The sequence below is a fragment of the Diadema antillarum genome, unplaced genomic scaffold, assembly GCF_040938485.1.
Source record: "Diadema antillarum isolate AM-2024a unplaced genomic scaffold, OU_Dant_1.0 seq00001887_RagTag, whole genome shotgun sequence".
Classification (NCBI taxonomy): domain Eukaryota; kingdom Metazoa; phylum Echinodermata; class Echinoidea; order Diadematoida; family Diadematidae; genus Diadema; species Diadema antillarum.
Window position 1 is genome coordinate 7,564 of NW_027272554.1, and position 15,055 is coordinate 22,618.

General features: G+C 40.5%; 1 protein-coding gene across 1 annotated transcript; it reads left to right on the forward strand.

Annotated features, from left to right (window-relative positions):
• The first annotated feature begins 1,159 nt into the window (after positions 1-1,159).
• On the forward strand, positions 1,160-10,751 carry LOC139712981 (cytochrome P450 2J4-like). The gene is made up of 5 exons (XM_071624762.1): positions 1,160-1,272; positions 5,013-5,956; positions 8,671-8,820; positions 9,342-9,446; positions 10,168-10,751. The coding sequence occupies exons 1-5, from the start codon at positions 1,160-1,162 to the stop codon at positions 10,524-10,526; spliced, it is 1,671 nt and encodes a 556-aa protein (XP_071480863.1). The 3' UTR covers positions 10,527-10,751.
• Positions 10,752-15,055: the final 4,304 nt, after the last annotated feature.

Sequence of the window (15,055 nt, forward strand, 5' to 3'; positions counted from 1 at the left end):
TAGGGCAATTACCCCCTGGATAATTACACCCCCCCCCCCCGAATATTCCCCTGACCCTAATCCTAATCCTAATCTTGAACTTAATCCTAACCCTTATCCAAACTCTAACCCTAAACCTTACCCTAACCTTAATCTTTACTCTAACCTTATCACTAACCAGTATTTCGCCGTGGGGGGGGGGGGGGGGGGGGGGGGGGGGGTAATTGTCCCGATACGCACAGAAGCTATAGATATTTGCAATAGATGGATTTTATTTCCCGCCACTCACACACATATCAAATATTACTTGAATGCAAATGAAGTGATTTGAATCTTTGACTCTGCGCATGCCTGAACCATGACCAGAGCGTGACTCCAAAAACCTGAGTGTACAGACCTATACATATGTGTGGCAAGTTGCATTATAGGATTTAAAAAAAAAAAATAATAATACTTTCCTTGCATGCCATTCACACATGCCGCACATGGCAAATTATCATGAGAGTCAAAAAAAAAAACTAAGTAGGATTGATTTTTCCTCCATGGCTTTTCCATGCACATTTTAACTTCTGTAACTATCTCTTCTTTAGTCCACTTTGATACTCTCTCCATCTCCCTCCCTTCCTACCTCCCCCCCCCCCCCCCCCCCTTCTCTTGTTCTTCCTCCATGGGGCAATTCTGTGATTAGTTCTAGGTTAACTACCTCTCTAAGGAGCTCTCAGAACGATCCCTGTAACGGGTGCAAAGCCAACATCCGCCCGTACTTCCTCGCCTTGATAAAAAAACTAGATAACCGGATTACCGACTGGAAGTGAAAAAGGAGAGGGAAAAAACAAAAGGAGAAAGTGTCACAGAGAGAGGAAGTTAAATATGGAGAGAGAGGAAAAGAGATGGAGAGGGAGAGAGAGAGAAGTTTACATTTGCAGGAAGGACAGTTAGCTTGGCTCCTCCCCCTCGTTTTGTTTTGGTTGGCAGAAGTTTACCACAGCCAATGAAAATCACTGGCAGTCCTTGGTGGAAAGTAAAGGCATAAAATGGAGTTGTAACATTGGGTAGAAGTCATTCAATCTTTGGATGTTTCTCTGCCAACTCTTGCCAGATTGGCCAACACCTTGCATCTTGTTTCTTGACTTTTTTTATCAAGTGAAAATCGGGGACTTCTCGGAAGAGCGCTGGCATCATGGAATCATCGTCGGTGCATAACTTGCTGCCACCGAGCACGACACTGGTCATTCTGCCTTACGGATACCTGTCCACATACAGCTACGAGAACCTGACCGGCATCATTGAAATGTAAGAATACTCTGCTTTTGTTTCTAATGTGGTTGTTACGTAATACATGCTGTGGAAAGGGATGTTGACTCCTATGATTCATTTGTATGGTTTGAGTGATTCTGTAACCTACTTCTGGGCTGCGGCTAGGTAATAGCTTCCCTCAGAATGACACGCAACCACTTTTATCTCCAGCTATCTCGTACTATCGAGAATCCGTTCAATGTTTTTTATCACTACTGCCAATCAAGATTTTCATCTTCATTACCACCCGAAAATATCTTGAAAAAATATGCAACTGACAACTCGGTGTGTGTTTATTTCACAGAATTATCTCTCTTTTTTTTTCTATTAAGATATAATTATTTTTGTTCATTCCCAAACTCATCTTTATATTCCTCTCAACATTTCAGCTTGTACTGTGCATGTAATTACTCCTGCTATACGTCTTTGTGATATTAGTATACAGTACACAAGACAGAGTATTTCTTTATCCAATGCAATCATCTCTTTATTTTTTCACAAGCATCTCACATCTCATTTAAAATCATACAGTGCCCAAAAACCAAAATCAGTTGGCACATTGCAATTTCTGTCTCAAATATCTCAGTGAATAAGACTCACTCTAAAGTTTTGCTAATTTTTCTTCTAATACCATTCAAAATTGGGAATGCACAAGAAAAAAGGTTACCATAAATTTGAACACCAGCATCAGCACTAACAAGACTTCATGACCGGACTACCTCCTACATATTGTAAGTGGGGAAAAAAAAATATTTACAAAAAAAAAAAGAGGAAAAAATCTTGAGATCTACAGTTGTACCTGGGCATCTGTCAAAACTGTTTTGACTAGTCCTAAGCAGACCCTTTTTTTCCCTTGTTTCCCATTTACCTAACGAGTTCAATGTCATCTCATGTGACGTCACTTGCACTGGACCAAGTGGTCAGTCCTCTTCCTAAGGTCGAGCCAAAGTTTTGGTGTTTATGTGTTGTTTTTTTCCTCTCCTTTCCCACAACCTTTCTACTTCCCCATTGCGTGACCAGGACCGGACACAAGGGATGTAATCAACTGGTCATTAAATTCCTCTTCAATTATCAGCTGGTAGAATGCTTGGCCGTTATCACAGGCTTGACCTTTCCTGCACGTGACCTTTTGGGAAGGAGATGGAGGGGGGGGGGGGGCTAGAAAGTGGGTGTCGACATTGCAAACTTTTGCTCCTGTTTGCTTGTCCATTGCAGAACTGGTAAATGTGCAAACACATGTCATAGTGATGTATATATTGTAACTGCAAATTGATAGATAAACATACCATCTTAACTCCACTAAATATTCACAGCATACAACACACTCTGGCATTTCAATAAAAAATAAATAAACTATCTATTTTCTTGATTAATTGCCCTGTTGCACTTTAAGTTGTACTTCTTGTCAACAAAACAAAACCAGTTCCATATGACAATGTCACCATCACATTGATACTTTTCTAGCCACAGATCTTACAAAAACACAAATAAATAAGCTGGAAAGGCAGCTGAAATGTAAATCACAAAGTATTTGAAAGAAATTAATTTGGAATTCAGGATGTCCAGGTCAAGCAACTAGTATCCTATTCTCTGTAACTGATAATCATAACAGCAAAAAATGACAGGATAAGAATCCAATAAATATTTCAGTCCAGTTAATTTCTAGGCATTAGAGGAATACATGCAAAATGTAGCATATACAGGCACTTGCAAACAACAGCACAGATTCACAGAGGACTTTCAAAGTGAATCGCCATTTACAAAAGGGAATATACATAAATAAAAAAAAAAAAGATGAAGAAATAAAAGAATAGTAGTATTAACAATAACAAAGCATATCCTTCAGGAAAAAAAAAAGAAATAGAATACTCCAATTCCAGGAGTACTCATGCAAAATATAAGTAACAGAAATATTTTTGAAAACAGCCTTTTAGTACCATGTCACAGTACCATACCCCAGTACTCCATGCTGAATAGAATTGAACTTTGCGACTGACCAGGTCAAAGACAGCCTACGGCCAGGTAAGAAGTGCAGACATAACAATAAAATTAATACTGGAAAAAGGTTATGTATGAGGTCAATAGCAGTTCACAAGTAGCAGTCTTTGGGATGTGTTTTGTGACAAAACCTGGATGAAGGTCTAATCCTGAAATATAAAAAATAAAAATGAGAAATAGAAAAAAATCATATGCAAACATTGGAAGGTAGCTATGATAAAAATAATCAAAAACTGAAATTCAATTTACTTTGAAGGAATGACTGTCACTCATGAAGAAATAAAAGTGGCATGTTTGCTTCTGAGGTGGATATCAATGCAGCAATTCAAAGACTGATACAAGGAAAAAGACTTAAAATATCGATATCCACAAGATCAGGATGACAGACATAATATACAACACTGAAACTGACTTCAACCATCATGGCAAAATTACTGTGTATATGAATAATATGCACTGCTGTGTGGGAAGCAAGTTGTAGATTACAAGCAACAGGAGAATAGGGGGCGGAGCTAACATTGCAAAAGTGCATGCGGAGAGAAAGTGCTGAGATATGAATATGCATGAGCCCTCTGCAGGGGGATTTTTTTTTTCCCCTTCTCTCTCTTGTGCTCTCTCCCTCTCTCTGCGGGTGGGCAGACGGTATGGGCCAATCAGATTGGCTCAAACCGGCAGCTCTTTCTACAATCTAATGAATGAATGTGTGTGGCAGGAGAGAGCCAATACATGCGCGGGCTGACCGTGATTGGCAGGCTATGCCTAAACTGCAGCAAGGGGGGAGGGGCCTGTCGATGCCATAGAACTAAAAGGAATTTTAAGTACTCATGCACAGGTAGAGAGTGCTGCTCTGCTAGATTACAAACTGGACTGGTAAAGGTATTGCCCAATGAGTTAATCTAAAATCAGGAATGCCTGACAGATGTGCCTAGCTAGCTGGAGATAAAGAGTCGCAAGATGGCATCAGCATAGAGGCAAAAACTCATCAGCTCTTTGCCGGACATTACAGTGTCATAACCTGCGACAGATAAAAGAGAAATGGTGTTAATGTATGTGTGGAGACCTCTAGACTACCAGTCAGATGACGAAGTGGATATTTGTGGCACTGTATGAATACCGGTAGTTGTTCAATACCAAAGACGCACTGTCTACAGGTTGTCTCAGTCGAACAGGAGCAGCGAATTAAAATGGAAAGAAAAATATATGTGGGTCTGCTACTCCAAAAGGATTGTTACAACTTGAGATAGAGTTGCAGCCTTTTTCTAACACTATTGCCAATCTAGTGGAGTGTGACATCAGTTTCTTTCGTTCGTGCAAAAATGACTGCAATCTGCTCCAATCCATTTCTCGGAATATGCGAGTACCTGGAAGGAAGTGATGCATTTTACTGGGATCATTTGCTTTTCTCCTGCCATGCCATGACCGCTATGAATGTTGGCATCGCCTCATCCCTTTGCCACTGTGGTTAATGTCGGAAACTTGTTCACAGGAAGGCAGATATACACGCTTATATACAGGACAGCTTTCTCCAAAACATCTTTCATATACAGTAAGTCTTCATCATGTTCTCCTTCTCAAGACATAGAACTCTGAAAGCTGAGGCTCAGTAGGCAGATTACTTATGTCTGTTTTTGCTGTTTTCCCCTTCCAAGTTTGATTGCACTTCATCAGGAATCACAACACTTTTTCATCATGTGGTGGTTCATATTACCATTTTTCTCACCGTCTGATTTTGTTCACAGGTTGAGCAGTACAACTTCAACCATTCCTCAACCAGTCTTGAGAGTGCAGGGGAATATGGCTCTGTTCTTGGTGCTGGCCCTGATTGTGTCAAGCCTCATCGTCTACTACTGTCAAGAGTGGGTGGATTTCAACATCAATAAGGTGCCCCCCGGTCCCACGTCCCTCCCTTTCATCGGCAACATCCTGCAACTCAAATCCAAGGCCCTACATCACGCCATCAACGATCTCGCGGACCGATTTGGCAGCGTCTTCAGCATCAAGATGGGCCGGCAGCGAGTCATCATGCTCAACGATGCCCAAACGGTCAAGGCGGCTTACAACGGGCCGAATTTCACTAACCGCCCCAGCGTCTTCTCCATCGACTTCTTTGTCAACAAGGGTTTCATGGCGTGCCAGAACAAGCACGACTTCCGCATCCACACCAAGCTGATGAAGCACGCCTTCCAGGCGATCACTTACACCAGTCTTGGGGACAAGCTTGTGGAGGAGGCGCAGCATCTTATGGAGCGGTTTGAGTCCTATGGGGGCCGGGCTTTCAACCCCCGCGAGGATCTCAACCTTGTCTCCCTCAACATCCTTCACAACATCGCCTTCGGAAAGCGCTACGAGAAGGGAGATGCTGAGCTTCAGGAGATCTTCGACTACTCCGCCCGCATCATGAAGGGCGTGTCCCCCGTCCACCCCGTCAACCTCATCCCCTGGCTGCAGCGCTACCCGAACCCCTGGATGAAGGAGCTGACGGAGGCGCGCCAGAAGCGCGATGACATGCTGCTGCGTTTCTACGAGGAGCACCGGGAGAGCTACACGGAGGGGGAGATACGGGACATGGTGGACGCTTTGATCAAGGTATCTCGGGATGCAGAGGAATCTGGGGACATGGAGACTCTCAGCCTTCTTTCACCACTCCACATCATCACCAACATCTGGACAATATTTTTTGCAGGTATGTCCTGATTCTTCACTTACACATTTCATTGAAAACCTAAAGCAAATAAAGGTTCAATGTAACAGCAGCTATTTCATGCAGAGTAGAATATATTTACTGCGTAGTAATTATTTTAATGGATATCAAGACAGAGCAGCACACCTTTTGATCTCAACTGTCCAGTGTTCTGAAGCCCATGGCATTATTTGGGGTTTTCGTAGCACAAATGTATTCTATCAACCTCTGTGAACAGTAAATGAAACTAAAAAGAAAATTATCCTTTTGTTACACTACAGAAAGGATTCCCTAGAATTTCCATTCTTTTTTATCACACTGTCTTTTCTATGCCAAAACTTCAAAGACTCCAATTTCTTTAGAAGAGAGGAAAGAAGACTTAGGAGAGTATTGACCTTGTTGTGAACTATTGCTCCGGTGCAGCCCACAGTAGATTCAGTGCATACAAAAGTTCACTCCACTGCGGCAAGTGGAGTGCTTGTTTTCTTAGCCGTCTCCTCTCCTCACCACGACAACCGCCCTCAACGTAATGTGAACTTGATCCTGTATAAACCACATGCAGTCATTAGTCTCTTTGCCTGCATTCCCTAATTATTCATCCGTGCCTCCCTGCCCCCCTCCGCCTCCGCCTTCACCTTGAGGGAAAATTGGCAAATCTCCCCGTAACTGAAGAAGTCATCATCATCATAATCATCATTCTAAAAAGGTTTTTGAAAAACAGAAAATGGCCAGTGTACTAATTGTAATACTTCACTTGAACTACAACCGAGTAATTACTCAGAAAACAAATAGTAATTTTGATACTTTACCTGTATTACTATAGAACAGATATTCAAAATTTTATGATGCCGTATTCACAGGGAAACTGGTAATGCCCCAAAAGAAGCAATCTGCAATACAAACTTCTATTCAAATTTCATCTATCCAGCCACAATGCTCCCACACCAATCCAACTTATTATCATATTTTCAAAAACACCCTGACAACAGTAACCTAAACTTACAGTAACTTAATGCAGTTTCTACAAACATTATAAAAGTGATTGAAAAAAAAAATGGTGTTAGCGGTGCACATTTTTTGGAACAGTCCTGAGGTACCACTAAATAGGTTGAAAATTATTGAAAATAAATACACATTGTAGTTATTGCAATTAACTCTACAATATGACCACATTTTAAGCTCTAACATTCCTGAGAGAACCCTACTCACACAAATGCAGATTAACACTGTAATTTACTGAGACAAATAGCATTAAAAAAGAGAGAAATAGCAGCATATACTAATACTCAGAAAATAATAAAAATCTTGGTTTTGTTTTCTTCTTACTGCTAATGCTAACAAAACCTGTCATATTTGCAATTGATGATGGAGATTAAATACATATATTTGCAATATTGACCCCAAAAACCAATTGTCTGGGAAAGAAACTTCCAGACAGTGATCTATAGAGGGGATAAAATAAGAAACGTTCAAAAATGCCAAATCCATGTGTCGTCGAAAAAGCTGCAAAACCAACACACTTCAGTTCGGCGACTGTTTCTGTTTACGAAACCTTCACTTCTACGGAAACAAATCCCGGAGCCCGGAGGGGGAGGGATTAACTCCTGCAAATTTGGAAGCAACAAAACGTCTAAGCTAACGGCCAGAGGAGGCAGAAGCATATAAATACATCTATATATTCACGGCATAATGCCGACTCAATTTACCTCTTTTTTTCCATTCTCCCCCCATCCCCTCAGGAGCTTGACACAATTTCGAGTGCCCTCTGAGTTGTGCCAGACGAAAAACCCATTCACATTATGACCCAGTACTGACAGAACCCAACAACCCAGACAGAATGTTCCCCCTGCACGCCTAATGCTAGGTTCATTCACACTGTGACACATTTTCGGCCATCTGTTTTCTCATTCCTGAATTAGCCAGACTTGAAAACATACACCTTCTCCACACTGAAATTTCACTGGGAAGTACAATGAGTACAAATTGGTTCACAGTAATCTGAAGCTATGGATGAGTATTCAAGACACATTGATGCTCACAAAAAAGCATGTAATATACAGCTAATAGCAAGTATGAAGTGGTACCCTTGTGTGGTATAAATTCAGTGTGAACGGGGGAGACGTTGACAAGCTCCTGCAGCAAATGTTTCAAGTTCATTACCACAATTTTCTGGGTGCATGTACTTTTCTGCAATGCAGTGGCAGTGTGTGGGCACAGACCTCACATGCCATTTTGTCGGAGAAGAACACAAGTTCTCTCTCCTTCCATCCCCGTAAAAGGAGCCACTTAAGGCTGTATGTTTAAAGTAACCCAGAAACCAATACACATGGCCTATTTTCACTTCTTCGAGATGGAGTGAATTCTTTGCATATCCATCTACCCCACCCTACCCCATCCTCACTTGACAGACAGCATTTCAACTTTTCTCACCAGAAGATGTATCATTTCCCTGGCACAATGTACCGATCGACAAATGGCCGTAACTGCAGACAATTAGACAGAACAAATATTACCGATGATACAGAACTTTTTCCAACTCTGTTTCACCCTTCTCCCTCTTTACATTGAGCCCTATCTGTACCGGGTGTTCTAGAGCATTCCCACATCTTTTATTCCACAATGAGTTATCATAAAGTTCTTGTTTGCTGGTATTGTTTGTCAAAAACAACTTTTAAACGCATCAAGCCATCCCTTCCTATAACCTTTTGCCCCTCCAGGTACTGACACCATTCACAACGCACTGCTCTGGGTACTTCTGTACATGGCCGTCTTCCCAAAGGTCCAGGAGCGGGTACAAGAAGAGATTGATCGAGTGATCGGGGAACGGACACCATGCCTCGAGGACGAACAGGCCCTCCCCTACCTATGTGAGTAAAGTTCTGAATTGGTCACGTTTATTTTAACCCATTGAGGACAGGCTGATTTTACTACAACACGCATTTTACATAGACACTTGCCCAAGCATACTTGGTATTCATCCTCAACGGGTTAATGATGGGATGAATGTACTATGTGCTTCGCAGAGATGATCAGTTTCAATGCTGAGGAAGTACTGTACATACATTCATAACAAGACTGCTATCTCAAGTACGTGAATAATAACAAGTATAGCATTATCTTTACTCACTCCACATGATTAATGTGGACAGACATCTGATCCAGAAAACAATAAAGGTCGAGGAACTACAGCTAAAATCAAACACTATTCTTGCATTATCAGTATCAGCATCTTGTTTATAAAAACTGTGCTGCCACATGAAGGCATGCAGATTTTCTTGGCACATTCCGAGAACATGAATCTCTTTAATTAAAAAAAGGGCACAACACATTCTGTCACTGCAAACTCCTAAGAGACATTTTTGTTTGTTTGATTTTTTGAATTCTACAGGTGCAACCTTCTACGAGACCCTGCGCTTCAGCTCCCTGTCCCTCCTGGGGGTTCCCCATGCAGCTGTCTGTGACACCACCATCAATGGCTATCACGTACCAGCAGGTAAGGCAGTCACCCCATGATCTATCCACTATAGCTGGCTGCAAACCCAGCTGGGTGAAATAAAATCTGTTCCTCGCAAGAGATGAAGTAGTGTAAATAAAAAAGGAGCATTAGTTTTGATCCTTTGAGACTCCTTCCCATGCCTACGTTTGTGTTTTGTTTAATAATAAACCCATTCAAATAGAACCCCCAAAAAAGTGCAAATGTGCGTCACTGTGCCACAGCTGTGTAACATCCTATACAAGACACAATTGTGTGATACCTTTTCACAAAGCAGTTACAAAAGACATCTACAACGAATGCAATTTGCAGAGATACGCTCATGCAGCTAAATATCAAAGTATGGAAACATCAAGTCTTTTGCATCAATCGAGTTCAATGGTTCTGTTTGCAGAAAGGAAATAGTTTACAACCATTTGATGTCATCTAGTGCTGCAAACGAATGTATACTGCAAGGAAAAAGACAGCTTTATTCAAAGGGTCACACAACAGCTAGAAATATGGTTTTAGATGATAAAAAATATAGATAACTATGATTGGAATCAGACATAGGCAGAGTTAAAACTTGTATCCTTTTTTTGGACATATTGATCTATTCATATGAAATTTTCTGTGTGCTTTGCATTATTAGATCATTTATTGTTGTCTTATCAACAATAAAAAAATAATAAAAGGCGGTATATGAGTGACTTTTCACGGCTCAATTTTTTATTCTTCACAGGAACACAAGTTCTTGCAAATTTCTGGGCGATCAACCGTGACAAAACCAAATGGCACGAGCCAGATGAGTTCCGCCCCGAGCGTTTCCTCGACGACAACGGCCAGCTGAGGAATATGAAGGACTTTCCACACTTCATGCCCTTCTCCACCGGCCGGAGGGCGTGTCTGGGGAAGAACATCGGCAAGTCTGAGGTGATCGTCCTCTCGGCCTGCCTCCTGCAGCGGATGACTGTCACGGCCCCAGAGGGCGAGGGCACCCAAGAGCTGACCCTCGAGCCCGAAGTCCACTTCGACTTGGTGCCCAAGCAGTACAGCATCGTCGTCAAACCTCGCGACGGCACATTCGTACAGGCTGCATGATGGGCGAGCCAGCAACGGTGCCAGTTTTGGGACACATAACCGTACAACAAACTGCAAAATAGCTTATTCGATGTCTATCATGGCTCATATACTTTTCATTGCGACAAAGGCTGCTGCATTCACTTTAAATACACATTGCGCAGTTCATTCACCATGACGTGCGCTGGTTATAGAGCCATGCATATTTCACTGCCCTCTGGAACAAAACTTGGGTGCTTGTGCCAATATCAGCATAGGTGTATTCATCTGTTCTTCTCCATTTCTTTGACTTCTTTTTAATATTACGGCTGTACATTCATGCCCCTACACAGCAGAGACGTACTGCCACAATCAGTGCCATGCATTTTCTGCCAAATGAATGCTGTCGTCTAGCCTGTGTGTACATACCAACTGTGTATAGTTTTATTTGGAAGAGCTTATGAAATACTTTACAACATACTGTGTAAATTATTGTAGAGACGTACTAACAATGGCTTTCTGTATAACAGTATTTATTGCTTTCAAATGTACAGAAGTATTGAAGAAATATGTATATCTGGCATTGCTCCTGATCTTTTCTTCTTTTTTTTTGTGATAGTCCATGGACAATGATCATTGTGAGACATTCTTGCCTCTGTTTTCATGGCTGACAAACACTTTTAATTGTGATATTCCAATAAGATTCTGATGCTGGCTCAAGACTTCCAAAGAGCTGGCACCTGTCTTGTTTTTCATCAAGCATGAACTGAACAAATTGCGGTACTTACAGTATACTGATGCAAAGTACAACTACAGAATGTAAGATATTATACTACTATGGCTGCATATGATTTTTTTTTTTTCAAGAGACACATTTTTTTTTAATGTAATGCAAACATAGGCAGCTGACATAAATAGGAAGGCAACAAAAGTGACACACGGTGCAGGAAACAGAAACGTAGAGTGAGTGTATGTATAGGATTATAGTGGAGAACTTTATCCCTGTATTGAACTGCACAATGATGGAGTCTGTGGATACAGCATTGCTATTCTCTATTCTTAAACCTGCTGCATTGTACATAGCATTTAAATTATATTTGAATAATCAATATTATGATGCTTGTGATTGTTGTACTGTACTGTACTGAACTGTTGTTTAGTAATTCATTGTCACACAGAACTTTCAAATAGCAACTGCATGCAGGATGTCATGCAGTGTTTTCACGTTGTTCTTCGTTGATTTGTTTTATCGGGGGGCAGATATTACCCTATCAAAAGATGGGGGGAGGGTTTTCCACTCCAAATCAAGACAAACGATGTGAAGGTTAACATGCATCGTGGGTTTAAAATAGTCACACAACACCACATCAAAAAAGTTAATCCCAAAATGACACTAAAAACAGCATGTGGTGACACTGAAGGGTGTAAGTGTGGTTATTGCTAGTATGGCTCAATCCAACAGCAGAATGTAATCAAACCACTATTGTCCAAAGATGATTATCTAACCAGCAGGCCTATCTGAGAAAATTGAACATTTCCTCTCTGTGGTAATTACCAAAAGTGGAATTTGTCCATTTGACTGCAAAGTCAATGTCAGCTGGAAAAAAACCTCAAGGTAGGGAAAGTCGTTGAGGGTCACGCATCTAGTTTTTTTTTCTCCTACAGAGGTTTCGTTTTAACAGCCAACAAAAACTGCAAGCCTTCTACGACTTGCTTCCATTATTTCACTTGATCATTAAAACTGCATAATTCTCAGTAAAAAAAAAAAAAAAAGATACCACTTGGTAACACAACACATTAAGGATAGATAAATGGTCTTGCTGAAAATGCCTATTTTGGAGTTTATGGGATCTACGGCATGGCACGAACAAAACATTCAGCAGCGTCTGCAATTTTTCAGCAATTCCACAAGAGGGGACATAGAATTTTGGACAAGGGAAGACAAACAAATGCACACATGTTGGGGAAAGGTGCTTGGAGATTTCTGCTATTATTTTGTACGAACTGAAAATATCTTGCTCACAAGAGATTTCAGGCGCAGCAAGGAAATCAGAAGCGGCAAAAAAGGGGTAAAAGACACTTCCGAAAAAACAACTTGGGTAAGGTATAGTTCACCAAAGGTGTTTATGTTTCACTCATGCCAAACAGCGCGAGTTGAAACATGCTAATCGGTTGTACTGCCAAATGAAAGTTTAACAAGAAAAAAACAAACAAACGAAGAAAACAATAAAAAAAATTAAAAAATGGAACAGAAAAATGAATTCAAATTTCAACAGGGTGTCTTAAAGCCCATGCAGAGTTGCATTTATGGAGGAGAAGCAGACAGACCGGGGGGTATTTTTTCCATCTTTGGCTGGTTTGTTCTTTTCTTTTCTACCGCAAGGCACACAGGGTTTGTCATTGCTCATGGTACCTGTTTACTTGTGGATGGTCCTGTTGAAGAATGGGATGAACTGGATGATGTGGTCGTTGCAGTTTTCGTGTTCTCCTTTTTGGGGATGACACGATAGAGAAAATCGGGAAGGCAAATTAGTAGATTATGAACTTTCTTTCTGAATTCTTTTCTGTCCTTTTTTTTTCAATCTCTCTTCTTCCCTTCCTCTCTCTCTCTCTGTCTTTCTTTCTCTCTCAACTTTAACAACACATCTCATGCGAGCTTGTTTCCCAACACTTGCTCTTACAGTCTAGAACAGTCTAGAATGAAAGTACATTGTATAGTCGATCCTGAACAGTCCAATTATTTTTACGAGTAATGCATCACAAACTCAAGGGTGATGCTCCTCCAATCGCACAGAGAACTCAAATCAACCAGTACTTAAATAGCAGCATAAAATTTGTCTGTATTGTACACTACTGAGGTAAATACATTCCTGTAATATCTGTGAAATGAAATTGAAAATACAAACTGTTGCTTTATACAATGGAACAATAAAAACGCGTGAATGTGTGACAGAAAAAACAAAAGAAAATAGTTATTGTCATCTTGTGTACTAGTGTAAAAATGGTATACTGATGTGTGTGTGTGTGTGTGAGTATCCCTCTCCCCCCCCCCCCCCCCCCCGTATAATTTTATCCATTTTATCAATCTACCCATCAATCAATCGAGCTTATCAAACTTTTTTTGGCAACCAAAGCTATTTCTAAGATCTCAGCTCCTTTCTTCTTCTTCTTTTTTTTCTTTAACATCATCACAATATCTTACTATTTAGATCTAAAGCAATTGACCTAGGTGCAGGCTCTAATTATCAATGACGGTGTTGCATTCTCCAATTTTCCATACAGAAAAAAAAAAGATTGTAAGCACAAGTCATAACATCAGTGATCCGTATACGTGACTTCTTTTTTTATCACAAGACTGTTCAAGAAAATGATATTTTCCTGACATGCATGACAAAAATTTTCAGACCAATATCTACAAGGTTTTGTCTAACAACACTAAACAAAATATGAATACACTGTGTGATCCACATTGAGATAAGACATCAAATGAATGTTGAAGAGTTAGTACATGTGACAGCACAGAGAGCCAGCTTTTCTATGGCACTAAAAAAGTACCAGTCATCTGGCATTTCAAGTTCAACTGAAAATGAAATCTGACATCTGAGACAAATTAAAATCAAAGAAACTTGTAAAACCCAAAACATGGCAACAAATGGCCCTTGTTTCTCAAAAAGGAAAATCTTAGCATTGAAAGAAAACTGACACTGCAAGGATACCACAGTTTGACGAAAACTGTTTAATTCAATCCCCCATTTGAGAGGAGAGACAAAATAACGTAGGTACAAGAGATCAAAGCACCAAGCTTTGAAGATTGGTGCTGATACTGCAGCAGACATTGGGCAGTATGTCGGTGGTCTGCTAGTACAATTGTAGGGCCAGTGCTGTACTCTGGAAAGAGAATGTTGTATCTATCATTTTAAATTTGCACTCCTGGGCCCCGTTTCATAAAAAGTTGATATGATAACAACTCTTGCTGGAATGTCAATTGTCATGGTAACGACATGAATGCAGCTTCCTGATTGGATGTTGCGATAGGAAGTTGTCATTCCAGCAAGAGTTGACATCCTAACATCTTTTATGAAACGGGGCCCTGGTCTTGTTACATTTAATAAATACAGTATGTATGAACACAAATACACATACAGTACAGACAGAGAGTGACACTTAAAACAACAACAACAACAACAACAACAATAATAATAACAATAACACACACACACACACAATAACTCAGACAACCAATTATCACAAGTGAATCGATTTGACCACAAACTTTAGCTGAGAGCAGGACTGTGGATATGAGCCCTAAAGACGGGAAGTACTGTCTTGCAACTCATAGCACATTGTACAATGTACATTCAGAAGTATCAACAATATTGCTGATATCTATGATTACCTAGAAATCAGCACACACTCCTTAGTTTCTTTCTTGTAAGTTCATGCAATTGATATCTATAACAAATTATACTTATCATAGATTTTAGAGTAAACAAGGAAAAGTAGAAAATTACGCGGTGCGTAAAATATGTCCCCGCCGGAAGTAGCATTTAGTAGCAAAATGTACAATATCG

Excerpts from the sequence above, each read along its gene's own strand:
- LOC139712981 (XM_071624762.1), top strand. The coding sequence starts at position 1,160 with ATGGAATCATCGTCGGTGCATAACTTGCTGCCACCGAGCACGACACTG. Across the intron at positions 5,957-8,670 it reads CTGGACAATATTTTTTGCAG|GTACTGACACCATTCACAAC; the intron begins GTATGTCCTGAT and ends TTGCCCCTCCAG. Across the intron at positions 8,821-9,341 it reads ACAGGCCCTCCCCTACCTAT|GTGCAACCTTCTACGAGACC; the intron begins GTGAGTAAAGTT and ends TGAATTCTACAG.